The 19,878-nt window shown below is 43.9% G+C and overlaps 1 protein-coding gene across 5 annotated transcripts; it reads left to right on the top strand.

Annotated features, from left to right (window-relative positions):
• Positions 1-33: 33 nt before the first annotated feature.
• Positions 34-19,786, top strand: ccdc150 (coiled-coil domain containing 150). 5 transcript variants are annotated; one of them, XM_015361750.2, is made up of 28 exons: positions 34-108; positions 642-720; positions 834-1,197; positions 2,802-2,980; positions 3,631-3,699; positions 4,302-4,418; positions 4,522-4,651; positions 5,188-5,231; positions 5,436-5,528; positions 6,236-6,343; positions 6,544-6,668; positions 7,877-8,054; positions 8,649-8,717; positions 9,082-9,174; positions 9,593-9,676; positions 9,996-10,103; positions 11,756-11,818; positions 13,563-13,691; positions 14,665-14,834; positions 15,234-15,330; positions 15,685-15,854; positions 15,930-16,056; positions 16,572-16,757; positions 16,913-16,981; positions 17,215-17,364; positions 17,915-18,001; positions 18,251-18,406; positions 19,439-19,786. In XM_015361750.2, the coding sequence occupies exons 3-28, from the start codon at positions 846-848 to the stop codon at positions 19,496-19,498; spliced, it is 3,213 nt and encodes a 1,070-aa protein (XP_015217236.2). In that variant the 5' UTR covers positions 34-108; positions 642-720; positions 834-845; the 3' UTR covers positions 19,499-19,786. The 5 variants fall into 5 exon arrangements, with proteins under 5 accessions (XP_015217236.2, XP_015217235.2, XP_015217238.2 ...); XM_015361749.2 differs by having other exon boundaries at positions 642-737; XM_015361752.2 differs by lacking the exon at positions 9,082-9,174 and having other exon boundaries at positions 642-737.
• Positions 19,787-19,878: the final 92 nt, after the last annotated feature.

Below are 19,878 nucleotides of genomic sequence, written 5' to 3'. Positions count from 1 at the left end.
TGGCGGCGCTGGAAGCGGGTCAGTTTGAGGAGAGGAAGCTAGAGGACCGGTCTCCATGGAAACCGCGCACTCAGGAAGTGAATCTTGAAATGCGCCGAGATTTATAAGGTGAGAATTTTAAGGGCGGACAAAAGTTTGCGTGGATGTATAAAATTAATACAGCTGAAATATAAAATGCCATGGCTTGATAGTGATTTAACAGCGAGGACAATAGCTATGCCTTATTTAATTTACTTCGGTATTATCATTGCAAGATTCCTGTAAATCTGTTATCACTCTCATTGTAAACCTATCAGATATACAGTATCAATTTGCGATACTTTCTTAAATTACATTTACGATGCAAGTGCATTTTTGCAGGCACTCTGTGGCTGCAGACGCAAACGTCAGCCAAATAGACCAGGATTTTCATTCTTGAACTCTTGCGGCTGTTCAAAGTGAAGTAAAGCGTTTCGCACAAAACGCGTTAGAAGCTGAGCTTGCGGTTTGTTCAACTGAAATAGATCAAGGTGCCATGCGGTGGAAATCTCACGAGTTATGCTCTAAACATATTATTTTTTATGGTTTTGTTTGAAGCATGTGGTATGTGAACACGAGAAGTGTAATTAATTAATGAATCCCCACTCCTTATTTGCTGACAGCTTTCCAGCATTAGGATGCAAGAAGCCTGTGGAAACAGGAATCTTCCATGAAGATGCAAGTTTGGAATTAACAATCGAGGTGTAGTAAACCCAAAGGTACCAATGGTTCTGTTTGTAGGCTGCAGGAAATGGGACTGCGGGGGACCTCGTTCCCCGCTGTCCCGTACCCAGCGTCCCTCTGTCTCCCCGCAGGGCAGTGCTGGGATGTCCCGCGCAGTGATCGCACCCCTGCAGGTGGGGGCCACCGCCCCAGAGGCCCTCTCGGTGCTGCAGCAGCGTCTGCAGGCTGCAGAGGACCAGGCGGAGGCCCTGATCAAGGATGTGGGCTCCCTGGGGGTGCCCCGCGAGCAGCTCCTGGCCCCCTCCGAGCCGCCGCCGCGGCCGCCCCTCAGCCCCCTCCAGGCCCGGGCCGCGTTCGGCGGGGGCGGCGCCATGCTGTGGCGCAGCTACGAGGACCTGGTGAGCCGCGTGTGCCGCATGGAGAGCCTCCTCCAGACGCTGAAGCTCACCGTCTTCCGGCTGGAGACCGACCGCCAGCTCAACCCCGCGCACTCCGGTGAGCAACAGGCCTAGACACCAGTCTCTTTTCGGGGCTCAGTGGCAGCACTTCAGCCATTTACACCAGCAGTTCTCTAGCACCAAGTACAGACGTGCTGACCAAGGCCTCCCAGAGACAGGTATTTAACCTGAACTCTTGTGAAACACCCGAATTGCACAAGGGTGGGCTCCATTCAACTAATTATATGACTCTTCAAGGCATTGGTTAAACCAGGGCCTATCGGGTGTGTCATAGCAAAGGAGGACAATGCTCATGCAATCTGCTATTTTCTGTTTTATATTTATAATTAACGTCGGAGGATCTGTAGATTTTTGTTTTCACTTTGGACATTATAGAGTGCGCTGTGTTGATTGCTGGCAAAAAAATCCCAATTAAACAACATTATGACTCCGTATTGGAACAAACTACAATTGGAAGAAGTCCCAAGGTGGAGTGAATATATCTGATGGCCACTGTACATGTTAGATTGATTTATATGTGTACCACATTTGATTGCTTCACAGTGTACAGTTTTGATGATAGTTGTTTATGGTTGACCGTCTAACTAGAAATCATTGTACTGACTGAGCTTATTTACATATACTGTATAAAGTAAAAAAAGTTGGCAGAGCAGAGGAGATCTTTTGACCCTTTCAGATCATTTGGCTGCTAGTAGCTAATTAATCCAAGGATCTCATCTAGTGTATTTATGCTGCTTGTGCCCTTCCCTGAGTAAAAGGTGTAGAAGCAAGTAAGAGAATGTCACAATGTGGCATTGGGCCTACAGTTAGACATGTAGGCCCAGGCATATAAAGAACATATTACAAGATCTTTTGAGATCACAGTAGGGTCTGGTCTTCAGTGTCATGTTGTACTTTTAGGAGACCTGATTAAACCTAATCACTTTACACAGAACGTTGATAGTTTGAGTCTAACCCCCTCAGTAGCGTATTGCATCTCTTCCCAGTCCTTTTAAACATGCTCTCTGTGCCTGGGTTTTGTGTGGGGATGGACCTGACTGTATGCGGGCCTGATAATGGACGTGTGCCGCTGATTCATTATCGCAACTGTCTGCATTACGCAGCTGGGCGGGGACACTTGTACACTTGTAGAGGGCGCATTTGATGAAAGTGGAATGAATCTAGCATTTCAATTTATAATCTTTCCAGTTATGTTAACTCAGTATTATAGAATGTATCACCAGTGTATTTTTTAATGTTATTTGAGGAAATATTGGTGTGTAATCCAGATGGGATACAATAATGTTTTGATTTTCCACTTAGTAGGGATTTGGGGTGGCACAGCATAGTGGGTGAACCTTCGGTCTCACGACTGACCGGTTGTGGGTCCTCACTGCAGACACCGCTGTTGTACCTGGACCGAGGCACTTTACCCCAGTGGCTCCAGTCCACCCAGCTGTGTAAGTGGGTTGCAGTAATCCCTGTGATAGACCAGAGTCCCACAGTCCCGTCCAGGGGGACGTACGCGCAGCCCGGGTGAGCGTGGGCCCGAAGAGCCGCGGTGGTGTGGTGTAGACGTGTCCTTTACCTGGTAGGAGACTAGGGCAGCTCTAAACGGGGCTGAGCTGCCATTCCTGACTGGGGCCTGTGTGGGGCTCCCAGCCCACCTTGCAGAGCAGCTGGCCGCGCTGCAGCAGGAGCAGGCCGAGGAGCGGCGGGCAGCACGGCGGGAGCTGGTGCGGGTCAGGGAGCAGCTGCGCCAGGCCCGCCAGGACCGGGAGGCCACTCTGGAGGAGGCCCGCAGGCTGGGGGATGCCTTGGAGGTTGCCACGGCCACCAAGGTACCAGCAGTGCCGGATGGGCACAGGCTGCTAGCTCCGCGGGGTTCTCGTGTAGTCACGGGCGCGGTCCACGGGGAAGACAAAGAGACAGCCATTGCGCAGCTGTTTGATCCAGTTCAGGTTTTAAGAGCTTCTATTCTTGAATACACTCCAGCACCAGTTACTGGATTTCTATGTTTTTTAATATTGGGATGAATTTGAACAGATAGAAATGGAGTTAAAGGAACATAAAAAAAGTAGCACAAATGGATTTTCGACTGATGTTAGGAAGTACCACTTCAAACAAGATAAGTAACTTAATCTCGTGTCTTTACTTGAAATAAGTCATTTATAATTAATTTACATTTACTAGTTCCTTACATTCTCCTCTGCCTCAGTAGTACAATTTATTAATAACTATATTGTAATTCCTGATTGTGTCTAAGACTGATTTTTTCCTCAAATTGACATCGTATTTAAGCACAATGACAAATATGCTGCTGCGTTTCTTGTGAAAAAGCTATAAGAATTAAAATTAAGATTTTTTTCCTAAAACCTGCAATTATAATTTGAGAAGGCCTTTGTGACTATAAATCCTGTCCTCATGGTGATGGTGACGAGCCTTAGGCGTAGCACTGCTCTTCCTCACTGTGCTCGGCTGCTGTGCCTAGATGGATGTTGCCCTTGCCGCTGAGGAGCTGAAGGAGATCAAGGCACAGATGAGCGAGAGACTGCTGGAGGTGAGGGCCGCAGTGCAGGGTAGGAGTGCATCGCTGTTTTGTGCTGAACGTGCACTGCGGAGAGCTGCCCGAGCTCTCACTGTCCCTTTCTCTCTCTCTGTCAGTGCCTGTGTTGAAGTACGTTGTGTATCAGATGCTCTTTCTCTGTTATCTCACACCAGGATCAAACTTTCCCAGAAGCTAATGAACCTCATGGTATGTCTTTGAACTGTGGGAGGAAACCAGAGCACCTGGAGGAAACGCACACAAACACAAGGAGAAATCCAAACTCCACACTGATAGCACCCCAGGTCCGGAATTGAAATCTGGGGGTCCCAGTGCTGCGAGGCAGTAGTGCTAAGCACCGCTCCACCCTGCCACCCAACCTATGGATATATTAATAATAATAAACTTTATTTTATATAGCGCCTTTAAAGGTGGCTTCTCAAAGCGCTTTACAGGATGACAACAACAATAAATAAAAAGAATACACAAGATGATATGCAATATAATTTACATTGATTGGAAAAAAAATCTTCCATCCTCTTTCTCTCATATCAGTTCAATGGGTGACTCCAATTCTCACGTCTTCCTTTCTCTCTGCCATACCTCTACTTGCTCAGCTGAAGGAGGAGCTCTCACGGGAGGTGTCCCTGCGCACAGCTATGGAGGAATCTCATGGTGCATTGCTGCAGAGGGTGCAGGGGATGGAGAAGGTGGTGGAGGTGGAGAGAGCCCAGGTAAGAGTGAGGTAGAGACGGGAAGGAGACAGGAGTTGGGTAGTGTACAGAGCGGCATGTGTTGTTCTAGCCCATGATGCTCTTGCTTCCTCCCGGCCTGCAGGTGGAGGTGCTGCAGCAGGACTGCCGCGCGCTGCAGACAGATGTGCAGGAAGCCAGGCAGCAGCTGGAGAAGGAAGCAGGCCGAGCTCAGGAGCTGGAGGGACAGTGCCAGAGTCTCAGGGATCAGGCAGGTCAGACGCACAGCACTCTGGGAGGCCAGGAAAAAACCTTCTTGTCCAACATACTTGTTTCACATATAAGTTTTAAAATGTTTTTTTTTTTTAAATGAACAATATATTAAGTTGAACTTGCTTTTCCAGTGACAGACTTAATCTGTCACGAAAGTCTGTGAAAACTGGTAGTCTGTGGCTGGTCTTAAGTTATTTATCTGGATTCAACACTTGAAAGACTCTAAAACTTGATTAACTCTTGAAGGTTGAGCTCAAATATCTACCTAGTTTTAGGTAAAGTGTAGATCACAAGGTGGAGTTGTGATAAATACCGTATTTTCAGTAAACTAAGATGGAGATTGCTAAAATGATATTAAACATTATCAAGGAGCATTCAGCTCAAGCAAACTAAAACTGCTGCAGAAGATTATTTCTATCATAAAGCCTTTGGATGTTTTGCTACTAATAGATCTCTTCTGACATGATCTGCCATATCCTCATTCAGGCTCAGAGATGGAAAATAAATATTTATATACATATGTCTTTTTTTATTTCAGCTGCCAAAGAATTACTTGTTACAGAAATGACCGAAGACCTCAAAGTAAGTACACTCAGACCAAGTGCTGCGCAAGTACTTTTTTGTTTAAAAAAACATGTTGGTTGTATTGACATAAAATAGGAATATAAATCTTGACCTTGCCCAGTCCGCTGTCATGCAAGTTACCTTTTGCCTGCCTGCATGTGTTTGCGTATGTCTGTCTCCATATACGTGTGTGTGTATATACTGTATATACTTGTTGTCCAGAGTACCCGCCTGGCTCTGCAGAAACAGCAGGAGGAGAACAGTCACCTTCAGCAGGAGAGAAGCAGTCTGAGGAGTGCCGCAAACAGAGTGCAGGTCAGGACGGGTCTATACTGACTGCAGTGCACTGTATCTTAATGTGCTTTATTCCACTTTGATCACATTACTGTATCACACTGTAGTGTGGAGAACAACACTGCTTTCCTGTGCAGTATATAGGTACTGCTATATTCTTCTAGTGCTGACCTACAGTATACTTTAATACAAATCTATATGATTATGTAGAGAACTGTACTGTTAAAGTGCTTTGCTTTGCTTATTTAAATATACTGTATATTATATATGTGTTTACTGCCTTCCATTGTACAGTTTTACATTGCATTATGTGTCCTTTGCTTTTTTTTAAAAAAAAAGTCCTCTTATCAAAAAAAAGGGGCAGAGCGGTGGCACTGTGGCTAAGGATTTGCACCTGTGGCTGGAAGGGTGCTGGTTCATATCCCACAGCCGGCACAGGAATCCTGCTCTGCTGGGCCCCTGAGCAAGGGCCTGAACCCCAACTGCTCCAGGGGCACGTATAAATGGCTGACCCTGCGCTCTGACCCCAAGCTTCTCTCCCTGTCTGTGTGTCTCATGGAAAAAAGTTGTATATGTCCAATAAAGTGATCTTATCTTTGATCTTATCCCTTTGTGGTCTTTGTTGTATTGTAGTATATATGTTTTCCTCACAGGATTTGGTTTGGTTTTAATCTGCCGTCTCCCATCTCTCTCTGTTCTGTATCTTTTTGCCCTTCCTCTCTCCTCAGTCTCTGAATGAGCAGCTGGAGTGCCAGTGTGCAGAACTCGGTGCAGCCCTGCGCTCGCTCACAGTAGAGAACGCCCGGCTCATCACTGAGCATCAGGCCAGTTTGCAGGTCAGCCATCTGCCCTCTGGCACGCGGGGTCTGATCCCATGAGAGCACGCACGCAGATTGGAACTTCGAACTCAGCATTCCTCATTGTCCCACAGCATCCTGTGATAGTTTCTAATGAATACTCTTCTGCGTCACCAGTGCTGCACGACGCCCTTTTAGTGCTCTTATTGCTGACGTGCGTTTCCCTTGGTGTCCACAAGGTGGAGAAGGAGCGTATGGCCCAGAAGCTGCAGGAGCAGGACTTACTGCTGGATGCGGCCCGACGAAACATCCAGGGCGAGCTGCAGGCGGCGCTCTCTGACAGGCTGCGGCTACAGAAAGAGCTGTGAGTCCAGCTCTGTCGCTCGGCCCTCCTGAGTCTGGGAAATAAACCGCTTTGTTTCCGAATGGTGGCTCTGATCTCACAAAACAGTCTCTAAAGTCTGTCCATAGAACAATATAGCTGTATATGCTGTGTCTGTCCGTGCAAAGACTTTTAGAGACTCACTCCAGACAGCAATAACAAAATCAAATTAGCAAGATTCACGCTACTATCTCTCAGCACACCTTTCGTTGACAGTGTTGGGTTTAAGAAAATAAGCAGAGTGGAATTTTCAGTTTTGGCTGCAAGAGGACTTTTGATATTTTAAAACTTTACGTATAAACTCATGATCTAGCATGACAGTACAATACTTTTTGCCTTATCAGAACATTGTGGCCACAATTGTGAGTACATGTTTGGATTGTGGGCAAGAAACATATTTTATTTGTTAGAAAAGAAAGGAATTCTTTGTTATTTTTGTTTTCCTTATTTACTTATTTAAGTCACTTAGAAAAGTGATTTTGATTTGACTGCTTAATTGGAATGAATCTGGCAATCGGTACATACAGTACTGTATAGAGAACAAAGCATGAACTCTTCTCTGTTGGTCAGTTTATACTCTGGCAAATGTCGCATCAAGTATGATGTGTGTATGGCTCTGTGGCCGTTCTTTAATACTAATCGCTTATTTAAAATGGTTTATACTGCTAGAGAAAGTACTAAACATGCACAGAAACCGAAGAAGTGTTCTGTGTTCATGAAGCATGTTTGGAATTGCCTAGCAAAACAGAAGCTGGTTTGGCCACATTATGTTTAAACATAAGAAAGTTCTCTGTTCAGCGTAATATCTACTTTTAATATATTGTTTCTGCTTGTTAACATGTACAATAGCATAGGCAAGCTATTTAATTTTGATTGCTAGCAATAACATTTAGATGTGATGAAAATTTTAAAAAATAAATATAATTTTATTTAGTTATCTTTGAAATATTCAAAATAGTCAAATAAAAAGGCTTGTTTTATTATTTCTTAACGCACAAGGAACATTTGTTTTTAAAAGCATGAGGAAGTGTGCGGGATTACAGGATGTGTTGAGGTTTAGTAAAAATACAGGCTCTGCTGAGGCAGTGCTTTCTAAAGGGCAGCATCAATGAGCGCTTCCCTGGAGAATGTCTCTGGGGTCCTTCTGTGTCCTGCCAGTGCCTTTGAGCCTCGAATGCCCTGTCCCACAGCGAGGCTCTGCGCGCAGAGCATGCCAAGCTCCAGCAGAGTTCCACTGTCGCCCAGGAGACAGCTGTCACTCAGAAGGAGCTGCTGGATTGTACCGTTGAAAGGCTGCGGGGGGAGCTGGGCACAACCATTCAGGAAAGAGACGCAGCCAGGAAAGAGAGGAACAGTGTACAGACTGAGGTAAGTTGGGAGGGGGTGAATTGAGCATTCCTATGACCTGCCTGCAGGATATACTGAGCTCACTTTAAAATAGATGTAGTGTGTATATTGTTCACAATTCTTTTAGTACTGTTTATTGTTCTACTGTAGTAGGGTGTATTTCACTTTTTACAAGTAGGTGGCTGTGTCAGCATGCATAGGCTGCAAAGGAACAAGTAAAGGTCTATTCCATGCTGAAAAGAAACAATGTTTCGGCTCTGGAGCCTTCTTCGGGTGTAAAGGCCACAGCCGAAGAAGGCTCCACAGCTGAAAGGTTGTGTTTCTTTTCTTCTCTTTTCAGCATGGAATAAACCTTTACTCGTTCCTTTCACCTTTTACATTAAATGTTACTTGCTTGAAGTTGTTAGACTCATGTAGCAGTCTGCATCCCCTGTCCTGGAGAGCTGCATCCCTTCAGATATAATTTCTACAGCCAGTGCTAAGAATGATTTTAATTCTGACTAAGACAAAGTTATTTATTCAGTGAAGTAACTGAGCATTCAGACGGATTGATAGACCTAGAGCCTGGAGCCCTGCTGCTTGCTGCGGTGTGATGTTGCGGTGTGTCTGTGACAGCTGCAGAGTGCCATGAGGAGGCTGGAGGAGGAGAAGGCCTCTTTGGAGACGGAGCTGACGGAGACCAAGGTACCATCCTTCCTTGTGCCCCCACACACCTTCATCCTACACACTCCAGCTCTTTCTCCCCGACAGCGCCCTGCAGAGTCCCAGGACTGCTCTGCACATTACTCACACAAAACCCAATAACAGCAACACGTGCAAAAGTAATCTGAAAAACCTATCTGAAATGCTCTAATCTAGGGGGTCTGCTTTGACACTTGATGAAAAACAGTATTTTTTTATCCGTTGTTGTTTGGTCGAGCCCTTTAGCCCTTTACACTTTACAAACTTGAATAATTCTAAATGCAGAAGGAGTCATCGTGATTAAAAACTAGCATGTAGATACAGAAAAGCTGACTGACACTCTGTGACCTGGGCTGTGCTTGGACAGCTTGAGGTGGGGTCTCTAAGCTCTGCCTTGCAGAAACAGGAAGAGGAGAACCAGAGCCTCATGGGAAGGCTGGTGGCCATGGAACACCAGCAGGTGAGAAATCAGACGCTGGAGGTAAAGCAAATAAAACAGAGCACCACAGACCTATCTGGTAGTACTCCTACTACCCTCTCTGTTCCTGGGACTCAGTATAGTGGTTTCATTCTTTTCTAGGTATAGCTTGTGTGTCTCAAACTAAAGCAGTACTGTGCTCTGGCCTTCTGTCATCTGTGTTGTTTGGGAGTCTCCTGAACCTCAAAGAATAACAGAATAACAATTGCTTACATTTATATATTGCTTTTCAACCAATAGGATTCAACCACAGCCTTCTTATATAGTCTCTGGATAATGGATTAGCCTGGCAATATGTTTTATACGGGGATAGCATTCTGTATGTAATGAATAAGGAACAGGAGATGGGTCTCGGAGTTTAGCTGGAGCCTCACTCTCCCTTCATTTTGTCTTCTCTCAGCATGCTCAGCAGCAGGTGGAGCAGATGCTGGCCGAACTGACGGACAGCAAGAACAAGTTGGCCTATGACAAGGGCAAGCTGCAGGTAAGGAGCGTACTGACACAGTCAATTAGAATTACAAGAAATGGTGCTCATGTAATGCTCAGTAAACACACTGATCTGTCCTGGAAGCCGGTGTTTAACTGATTCACAACTTTTATTTAAAGATTCTTTATTTTTATTGATGCACATGTTCATAGGAACTGTTGACAGGAATACCTCTGTACCATCCACCATTTGTTAATAGCTCTCGAGTAAAAGCTCTCGACTTTTGGGTGTATCAGAATCAAGCATGCCTGCTCTGAGAGAACTCTGTCCCTGTTCCAGGCTTCTAATAGCCAGCTTATACTGTTCTGTGTACCAGGCCAGGGTGGAGCAACTGCAGGAAGAACTGCTAGCAGTGGGGAATGCCAAGGCAGACTGTGCCCATCAACGCAAGCTGTGCACTGCGCTGGAGAACAAGTACAGTCAGGTGCAGTGCTTGAGACACATTTACACAATGCTATATTGTCATTTGAATAACTTCCAGCAAGTACACTCAGATGCTGATGACCAGTTGCACATGTCTGTACATATATTCCTCTGTAATTTAAAAATGCCAGGGATAACAAAGTATATTACTGCTCACGGTGCTGGAAATTATCAACAACATGTAACTAGTTACAGTAAAGGACTCAGTTTAGTGACTTCTAGTTATAATCATTACCTAAATGAAATATGGTAACATTTTTTGAGGAAGTATATATTGCTCCTCATTGTGGTGTAATAATACATTAGGTTAAATGAATGAATAGCCGAACGCAGATCATTAATTCAAGCAAAATCAATTAACACAGTAGCCAAGTATTTATTCAGATTATCTAATGCCCCAAAGAAGAGCTTCTGTGGAATGGTAAATTGGAAGACTGTAAAAGTATAAGATAAACTGATGATGGATGAAACCTTCCTGAAGCAGTGAAAGTGGCAAAGTGGCTCCGGTCTCAAGAACTAAAAAGTTGCTGGTTCACATTCCAGGTGGGCCACTGGTCTTGTACCTATGAGCAAGGTCCTTCAATCTGATGGGTCCAGTAAAATGCAAGGCCTTGTACATAGACACAGATATGAGTTGCTTTGATTAAAAGTGTCAGCTAATCTAAAACAAATAAAATAATAATATTGTATACTCCTCCATTGGCCAATTCTTCAAGTTCTGCATTCTGGTGTTCACAATGTCAAATTTGTATACATTTAGCCTTTTCATTTCAAGGTTAATATGTTGTGATGTGGCCAACATTATAATTGATGACTGGAAACCATTTGTATCTCTTGAAATGGTTTTCCAAATGATGGTCAGTTCCCTGTGCAGGTCTGGAAGACTCTGTGGTGGGCTCACTAGGCTGTGAAGACGGTGGTCTGTGGCTCGCCCCACACATTATTTATCCAAGATTGATCTAGTGAATTAACCAGCTATGGAAGGAATCTAATCTTTTATTGCACTAATATGTGCAGTGTGAGGGGGGGCATTATCATATTGTGGTACAGCACCTGGGCCATGATGACTGGATTCACAGTGTTATCCCTATTCCATTGCAGCTGACCAGGCATCAGTGACCACTGTTTTTTTTTACTGTAGTTCTTCCATGAACCATTACTGCTGTTTGCATTAACTGTTAAAGATTGTGTGATCACTGTGCATACATTGTGTGAATCAGAAATCTACTTAATGATATATTTAGAATTTCCTATTGCTGTCAACAGGAGAATTGAATCCTAATACTGCACCTTACTGGTAATGCATGTACACCACATCCAGTTCATGCCTGGAAAACTGTCATCTGTCCTGTGTTGACCAATGTAGATTATGCATGTATTTGTTCTCAAGTCAACAGGTCCAAGCAGAACATCCGCCTTTGGTGTTCCTCTCTGTATGCATTTACATGCATTTAACAGTAATTCACAGTGATGCGCACTTTCTCTAAAATTAACATCATGCAATCATGATTGTTTTTTATGAACTTGACAGATTATGTGAAAGTTTACAGCTTTCAGTAAAAAACAGGAAGCATACCAAAGAAGTGCTGGTGTGAAGGATATGGAAGTGCTGTAAGACCACTTTGATATCTAGGTATTGTTTATCTCTGGCAGGTCACCAATGAGCTGAACTCCTTGAAGATCAGCTATCAGAGGCTAGAGGCCCAGCTCACTCAGGTACTAAAGTTCTGCTGTGATAATAATGTCTTTAAGAAGTCTACATTGTAGCAGGGAGGTGGAGCAGCTCTTGAGTGTAGATTCAAATGCTGTATCTGTTCTCTTAGATCTCACTGCAGCACTTGACAATGTGTAACATACCTTTCTAGATGTTTTAAAGCATGAATGGACCTATCTGCAGTTCTTCTGGACTGGTTTAGAAGCTTTTTGAAGTTGCACATTTGAAATAATTGAGAATTTTCATTTTCACTTTCATTCTCATCTCTGAGTCTTATGTTGAGGTGCTTGAGGAAGTTGAAACAAAATAAAGACTTGAGCCCGTTGTTTATTTAATTCCTGCATATTACAAATGCAAACAGTCTTGTTGCAAACTGTTGGCTGTTTGGTATAACTCACAGCTTTCAGAGAAACATATTTAAGAAACCACACTAAGAAGCAATTGACAAAACGTTTTGATGGCATTGTTGGTTTTTTGTCACTGGCAATTCAAGTGCAATTAGACATTTAGACCATTTCAGGTATGAATAGAAAATAGCATCAGTATTATCCTTGTTATAAGTATCCTGAATAGAAAGAGTGTAGTATCATTTTAAGAGCAACTTTTCCCTCTTGGAATAATCCCTCAAGATCTGCCATCTGGATATTTTTTCCATGGAGGTTATCAGTGCATAGGTAGACTAGATTCATCAAATAAGGATTTTTTTAGTAGGAGCTGTTATATTGGAGAAGTTTGCAGAATACCTGTGACACTTTTGATTAGTCTGACTTAACCCGTACTTGATTTAACATTTCACCTCTATGTACTCTAAATATATTGACTTAGAACAGCCCAATATATTTTTGAATCAATAGTTAGACCTGCCTTTGTTTTTTTTTAGCACTAATACGAAGACTTTTATGTGACCCCAGTCAGGGTTGTCACTGATTGCATCATTAAACTGTGTCACAATGTGTCTCTCATGTAGTCCATCAGCTGCAGTCCATCAGTCCATTGCTATATAAGGACAGTCAGAAATGTTTATAATCATGCTATTTGCATGTGTGAGCTTAACTACATGAAGTCTGTGAGCCATTAAGCTCACCAGCCTCTTTGCCTAATCCTTTGAGATGCTTTGCCATGTTTGCTACAACAACAGGCATGTTCAATGGGATTTAAACCTGGATGATACCTTTTCAAGTCTTAGGTTTTCTGCTTTTTTCCCCAATGTTTTCCTCCTTGGCTCTATGTTTTGGGTCCTTGTAATACTGCATGGTGAAGCACCACCCAATCAGTGAAGCAGCAATTTCTTCAGTTCATTCTGCTGCAACAGTCACTAGTAGTTGTACGTGATCAATAAAAAAAAAAAGAAAGAAAGGTGAGCCAGTTCAAGAAGCGATCATGCATGCCTAGACTATATTACCTCCACCATGCTTCAGAATTTGCTTGGAAGTATGAAGATGTGCCAGGAGAGCTTTGCAACAAAGATTTATGGGCAGTTGAGATCAAGATAAACGTCTACCAAAGAGAAAAAGGATTAAAGTGTGAAGGAAGAACACAATTCTTTATGAGTGGAGGGTATGGTGTGTGTACAGCCTGTGTGTGATAGTATGTTCCTCAGGTTCAGTTTTTTGTATGCGTGCCTGTATATTAGTGCATATCTGTGGGAGGAGTCTCAGAAGCTCTTTTCTCTACAGCATTCTCTCTCTTGGTGATCTTGCCTTGTTTGTGACCTTTCTGGTGTTATTCAATCTGTGTGCTGTGCAGGCTCATGCAGCTCTGGAGAGGAAGGAGTCCGATTTTGCCCTGGCAATCTCTGTGCGGGACGAGGCTTTGCAAGATGCCCAGGCACTGCGGGGACAGCTGGAGGAGCTGGAGGAGCAGCACAGGAACAGGGTGAGTTGGGAGGGGAGCAGGAGAGTGGCTGAGGGCAAGGTAGTGTTGGGGTTACAGAAGAAATATTATGACTGGAGTTTAAAAGAACATTCATACAATATCATTTCATGTGCTGCAAACAACAATAGTGGAAATGTTGTTAGCTGATGTTTTATTGATATTGTGAGGAAACTAAATTCCTTTTGCAAGCTAGCTTAATTTACTTGGAGGATTAGGAGTTGCAGGCTTCTGTATAAGCCAGCCTTGGGTACTTTATAATTTTGGCTAGTTGTGCATTGACTGAAGATATGATGAGTAATATTAAATATATTAGTTCTTCTGCTTCACTGGTACAATGTTTACATGACCCTTCGGCTTATAATATTTGTAAGTGGTTACCTGCTGTGCAAAGGGAGTACGATCTTTTTAATAAAGATTTATTTATATCGATTTTCATTACTCAGCCAGTGAATAGCTATTTTTTAAATTCTTAATCGTTCTGACAATTTTAACTTAAATGAAACACTGAGTAATCTTCACCAGGTGTGTAAGAAATCACCTGACTAGGGCTCAGAATTGTATCTCGAGGAAAAATGAAAAACCATCAACAAACCTATCTGCTCACTTTTGAAAAGGGAGGCAACATGATACATGTGCCCAATGCAACAATCAATTCAAGTGAAGGGTTCAGCAAACCTTTAATGAGTAAGAAAGGCAAGAAACACGGGGTGACTTGAGAACCAGGGCTGAAAAACCGTTTGTTTCTGCAACTAAGGATTCCGTGTAGAAAGCATCTAATTATGAATTATCCATAGCTTGTAGCTTAGTTACAACTCGGCGCAGAAGGCGCAGAGTGTCTCGAGGGCTGGCGTTGTGCAACACTGCTTCGGATTGGCTCGTGAGTCGTTACTCTGCAGAGCTTGCTCCCGCTGTGACTCGGGCGAAGCTCTGCCAGGCCTTCAGCGGTGACGGACAGTGCCGTGTCGTGCTCTAGGTGGGGCTGCTGGAGAGGCAGCTGGGGGCGTGCCGGCAGGATGGGGGCAGGGTGGCAGAGACCCTGGAGAACATGCTGGCCTCCCACGCCCGGCTGCAGCAGAGTGCCGAGACGCTGCAGACCGAGCTGGGCAGTCGCGATGCAGAACTCACGGCACTGCGGGCGGAGAGGTACCGGACACAGAGCTGCACACTGTCGGACACAGACAGACGCACTGACACGCACATCAAACTCCCAGCCAGGGGGAAACCGACACGGACAGTGACCACACACAGAGAGGTTGTGTGGCTTGTGATCTGGTGTAACAGACTGTGTCAAGTACTGTCAGTAGTTGCAAATCTCTAAATCATGATTTTGTCAAATATCATTAGCTACAATTTTCAAGCTTATGGTTTTTCTTCCTTTATTGTTAAGAAAAGTATAAAGTAATAAAGAACGTAAGTGAAAAAACAGCTACAACTTCATGAAATACTTGAAAAGCAGATATATATAATAATACAGAAAATCGGGGGACTCTGTACATTAGCATTAGCTGTATATTTTGTACGTTTTATTGGTCTGTATTGCAGGGTACAGGGACAGCAGGAGCTCCAGTGGCTTCAGGAGGAAGTGGAGCGTCTCCAGGGTAGACTGGCCACAGCAAAGGCACAGCAGCATGGCACCAAGGTCAGAGGTCATAGGTACAATATTGAGGTCAGGGGTTACAGCTCAGAGTCAGCAGGACACTGATTTCAGTGGTGAATATGGAGGGGTGATTGCTTTCAGTTGTTCTGTTACCCATCACAGTTGATCTGTCTGTATGATTGTGATGCTACAGATACTGTAAATTCAAACTAGAATTTAAGGCATTGCTCTTCTATAAAAAAAAATCAGGAGTGTTTTGTATTAATATGCACTTTAGCAAACTTAGTATTTTCTGGATTTACAAGTATATTTGAGCTCATTTATTGTTACTTTAAGAGAATGATATTGTATAGGTTAGCCTCTAAATTTGGTGGAGGGTAATGGTTCTGTTTCCAGGTAGAACCACTGTGTAAGGCTCTGGAGGTGGCCAGAGGGGACAACAAGAAGCTCGCACAGAGTTTGGAACAGGCTCTGCAGGTCAAGAGCACCTTGCAGGACAAGCTGAGCCGAGCCTTGGAACAGCTGAAGAGCACAGAGACACAACATCAAGATCTGCTCACAAAGAGGTGATGATATGTGCATATGTGTGTGTGTGTGACTGTCTGTGTGTATGGTTGTGTCACGCTGTTTTCGCTGTGCAGGGAGGAGGAGTTGAGACAGTGCCGTGAGGAGGTGTGTCGGCTCACAGACAGTGTGGACTCTCTGAAACAGCAACTGAAGAAGGAGAGAGAGGCGGGCAGGAGGGCTGGGCAGAAAGATGCTGCTGAGGTACCACAACCTGGCTTGAGATATGGACACTCTTTGCCTCTTTTCCCTTTTACACCAACACTCATTCCCATTCTCAAACTCTAGTTAGTGAGGAGCAGGATAGACGTTTTCATGGGCCTGCACAGGCACAAGAATCCATAACCTGATCAGAACCTGCTCGTGGGGTTCTGGGAATGAAAGAATTATATGCAACTTGGATCATGTCTTAGGGTCTGTATTGAATTATGTACAAAATGTTTTTTTTTTTGGAGGTAAAATTGTGTTTCTGTTAAGAATTCAAAAGAGAATCCAAAAGCTCTCATTAGTATTTGGGTTGTGTGTCGATATACTGTAACTTGTATTATTTCGGTTTGGATCAGCTCACAAAGTTGATTAAGTTGGTCCTGAGAACATGGGATATGCTCTACAGTGTAGGACAGCCCTGCTTTAGTCCTAGTGATGAAGGTCTAACTGAATGTGTATGCTGAAGGCATGACTTTTCCACTCCACTCACTGTTCTACTCCACTGCCCCCAGCTGAAGAAGGCTCTAGAAGAGGCATCTTCCTGGTCAGCAGATCTGTCCCTTGCCAATCGGGAGCTGAGAGAGAAGGTGAATGAGTTGGAGAAAGTGGTGGCAAATCAGAAGGCCAAGATCAAAGGTCAGAGGGCACAGCTGAAGAAGCACATGGAGAGCCAAGCCAACAGCACACAGAGAGTGAAGGTAGACTCACTACATGATGACTGTTTTTCTCACACAACTTGTCCCTGACTCACTGAACACACTCTCACCCTGCAGTGTCTCATATCCACTCAACACTGGTGCACACTGTCCTGCTCTCTGTGCTCAGTGTCTCCCTGTCATTCTGTACTCCACAGGAAATGGAAAGCGAGCTGAGAGAACTGCAGAGCATGAAGGAGGAGTACCAAAAGAAAAATTATGAGCAGGTTGCCACCCTTCTTCTCCTTTCCTCTTTTTCTTGCTTTTTGTTTTCTGCTTCTCTCACCTCAACAATGGTCTTTTAAGGAGCCATTCTTTCTCCTCTTCTGCTGCCTTTACACACTTTCCCTCCCATCACCTACCACTCCGTCTAATACTCACTCTTTCCCCCTTGTGTCACTACTCATCGCCCCACCCCCGTCATTCTCCCTGACTCCTTCTCCCCACCTCTCTGTCTCAGGGTCAGTTGGTTCAACAGTTCTGGACAGAGACGGCCTCGCTCCAGCAGGAGCTGCAGTGTCTGTCCTCCGGCCAGCAGGAGGCAGTGCGCTTGGGGGAGGAGCTGGAGAGAGAGCAGGAGCTGCGGCAGAAGCTGGAGGATCGCTGCGAGGTGAGAGAAGCTGGGCAAGCTCAGTTGCAGGCCCTGTCAGAACGCTATGGTGAGAGTGGGGGGATCACTGTTCTCATTCCAGCATCCAGCAGCTGGTTCAGGTGCTGAGTTGTGGAGCACTGCAGAAGTAAACAGTTAGTCAACAATTTGTGTTGACTATAAACTGGTTGTTTCTCAGGTCTAAGTTTTGCAAGATACTTCATATTTAAAAATGGCCAGTCTAACCTTGCTGTCACTGATTTCATTATCATTTTTGTACAGAAGATACTTTGGATTATTCTGAATTCAAGCTTTATTCTTCCCACGTTTGTTCTTAAGTCCCATCTCCAGACATCCTCCTTTACCTTTTTACTTTGACTTTTGCCCCGAGTCTGGGTAGTGGTTGAATATGTGACATTCTGTAAGGGCAATTCTGTAGTGGTTCATTTCTTCCTTCTGTGTTTTGTGCTGTGTGTTCTATTCTCTGTCATGCTTTGCACCTGTTCCTGTGTGAATGTTTTTATCTAATTATTGTGTGTGTAAGTGAGAGATGCCTGGCCCTGTGTTGCAGAGGCTGGAGCAGAGAGTGAGGCAGCTGAAGCAGGCCAGGGAGACAGCAGAGCAAAGACTGAAGGATGCCAGCCTGGAGTCACAGCAAGTGAGACATCCCTTCTGCTAAGTGTGTGACTCTCTCCTACCTTGCTTTTCTCTTTACTGTTCTCCATCTCTGTTTGCTTTCCCTTTATTCTCTACCTTTCATCTTCTTTCCTGCTCTTTTGCTCTTTTCATGTCTAAACTTCTCTGTTTTCTTTCTCCCTTACACCTGTTGATTACAGACTCTCACAAGCCTTTCCTGTCTCTTACATTTTTACCTGCTCTCTGCTCCCATCTCTGTCTCTGGTCTCAGATTTCTGACAACCTGGAGGAGGCTCACTGCTGGTTCCAGTCAAAGTTTGAGAGTCTGCAGAGGGAACTGGACAGGGGGGAATCATTGTCTAGTGATCAGTGTTCCCAGGGGAGGACTAAAAAGAGTGTTCCCACACCATGCAGACAGACTACAAAGGTACTTTTATTTGAGTTTGTATATATATGTGTGTATGTGTTGTGTAATTCTAATTTAGGTTATCAAGGTTGGCCATTTCTATGAATTCAGAAGCCTTTGGCTGTTTAAGACACTAAATGGTGGTTTACAGCCCTGGAGCAAACAGGGCATATACCTGTATGTGTGTGTTATATTCTGCTAGAGGTCTTAATAATTATTTGCTAAAATTGAACATGTTCAGTTTCGCTTCCAGATTTTATAGAGGTTGTGATTTAAAGAGACCTATAAAATTGTGCAACACAGCAGCCCACCAAGATCGAGGCTGCCCAGCAATGACAAGACAGACCTGACTGTGTGTCTCGGCGTGTTGTCTCTCCTGGCTGGTGTCTTGGTTTCCCAGGCTCAGAGACAGAAGCCTGATCCAGTGAGGATGGATCAGGAGAGAATCAAGCTACAGAGCTGGGAGACCAAACTGCAGTGTGCTCAGCTGAGCTAGCAGTGCAGACAGACAGACTGACAGGGACAGTCACAACATACAGACACAAAGAAGCAGGATTAGTTCCAGGAAACATGACTGAAAAGCACTGGAACACACACGTGTGTAGAACATGGATTCTATTTGGTCAACCAAGAGGCAAGAGGGATGCATTAATCCATTATCCTTTTAAAAATTAAAAAGAAGGTAGTTTTCGGAATAATCCTCCTCTCTGGTCCTAAACCATGAATATAAAATTCAATTTTTTTGATTAGGAAAAACAACAAAAAAATGCACGTTCTACATAAAGTACATTCATTTTCATGTTTTGAATTGGAGAACTGCTAAAACATTGCATTAGAGCGGATACGAGTAAATTTCACAGGCAGCTGTGCAAAGGGAATAAGATTTTCCTGAAGAGCTCTTTCTCAAGCTGCTTGAGAAGAATTAAAAAAAAAAAACAATGCAAGAACCCAACACCAAGAACACCACCATTAACACAGAATTCTATTAAACAGACAAAAGATTGCATTTCACACAAATTGTACATACAGCCATGCTTTTCCTTGTTTTTCTAGGTGCACACCAATACCAGATCTATGGGCAAGCCTGGGGTCCGTAGTGCTGATTCTGTATAGCTCTCAGAAGGCCAGCAGCACAACCAAATGTGCTCTTGCCAGACAGATAAAGAAGAGGTTGAGCTAATCAGAAGGAGGCAAGACCCAGGAGACAATCCACTGTGTCTGAAGCCTGGCATCATGAGAATGAGATTTGTAACATCAGAACACATGCTGTTATTGCAATATCTGAACGATTTAACTTCTCCTTATACTGTATATATATATATTGACACAGCAAAACGAGTTTTTGTAAGAGTGATCATTTATATAAAAGTATTTTAATAAATGTTTGATTTGGATATTTAAGAGGACTTCTCATTAAAAGGGTTATTTACCGCATATACAGACACACAGTCATGTTTTGGCACACTTATTGCTGAATAAAACTAATATTACAT

The sequence above is a fragment of the Lepisosteus oculatus genome, chromosome 13, assembly GCF_040954835.1.
Source record: "Lepisosteus oculatus isolate fLepOcu1 chromosome 13, fLepOcu1.hap2, whole genome shotgun sequence".
In the NCBI taxonomy this organism is placed as follows: domain Eukaryota; kingdom Metazoa; phylum Chordata; class Actinopteri; order Semionotiformes; family Lepisosteidae; genus Lepisosteus; species Lepisosteus oculatus.
Note: the sequence above shows the minus strand (reverse complement) of the source record. Positions and strands in the feature narration are given on the sequence as shown.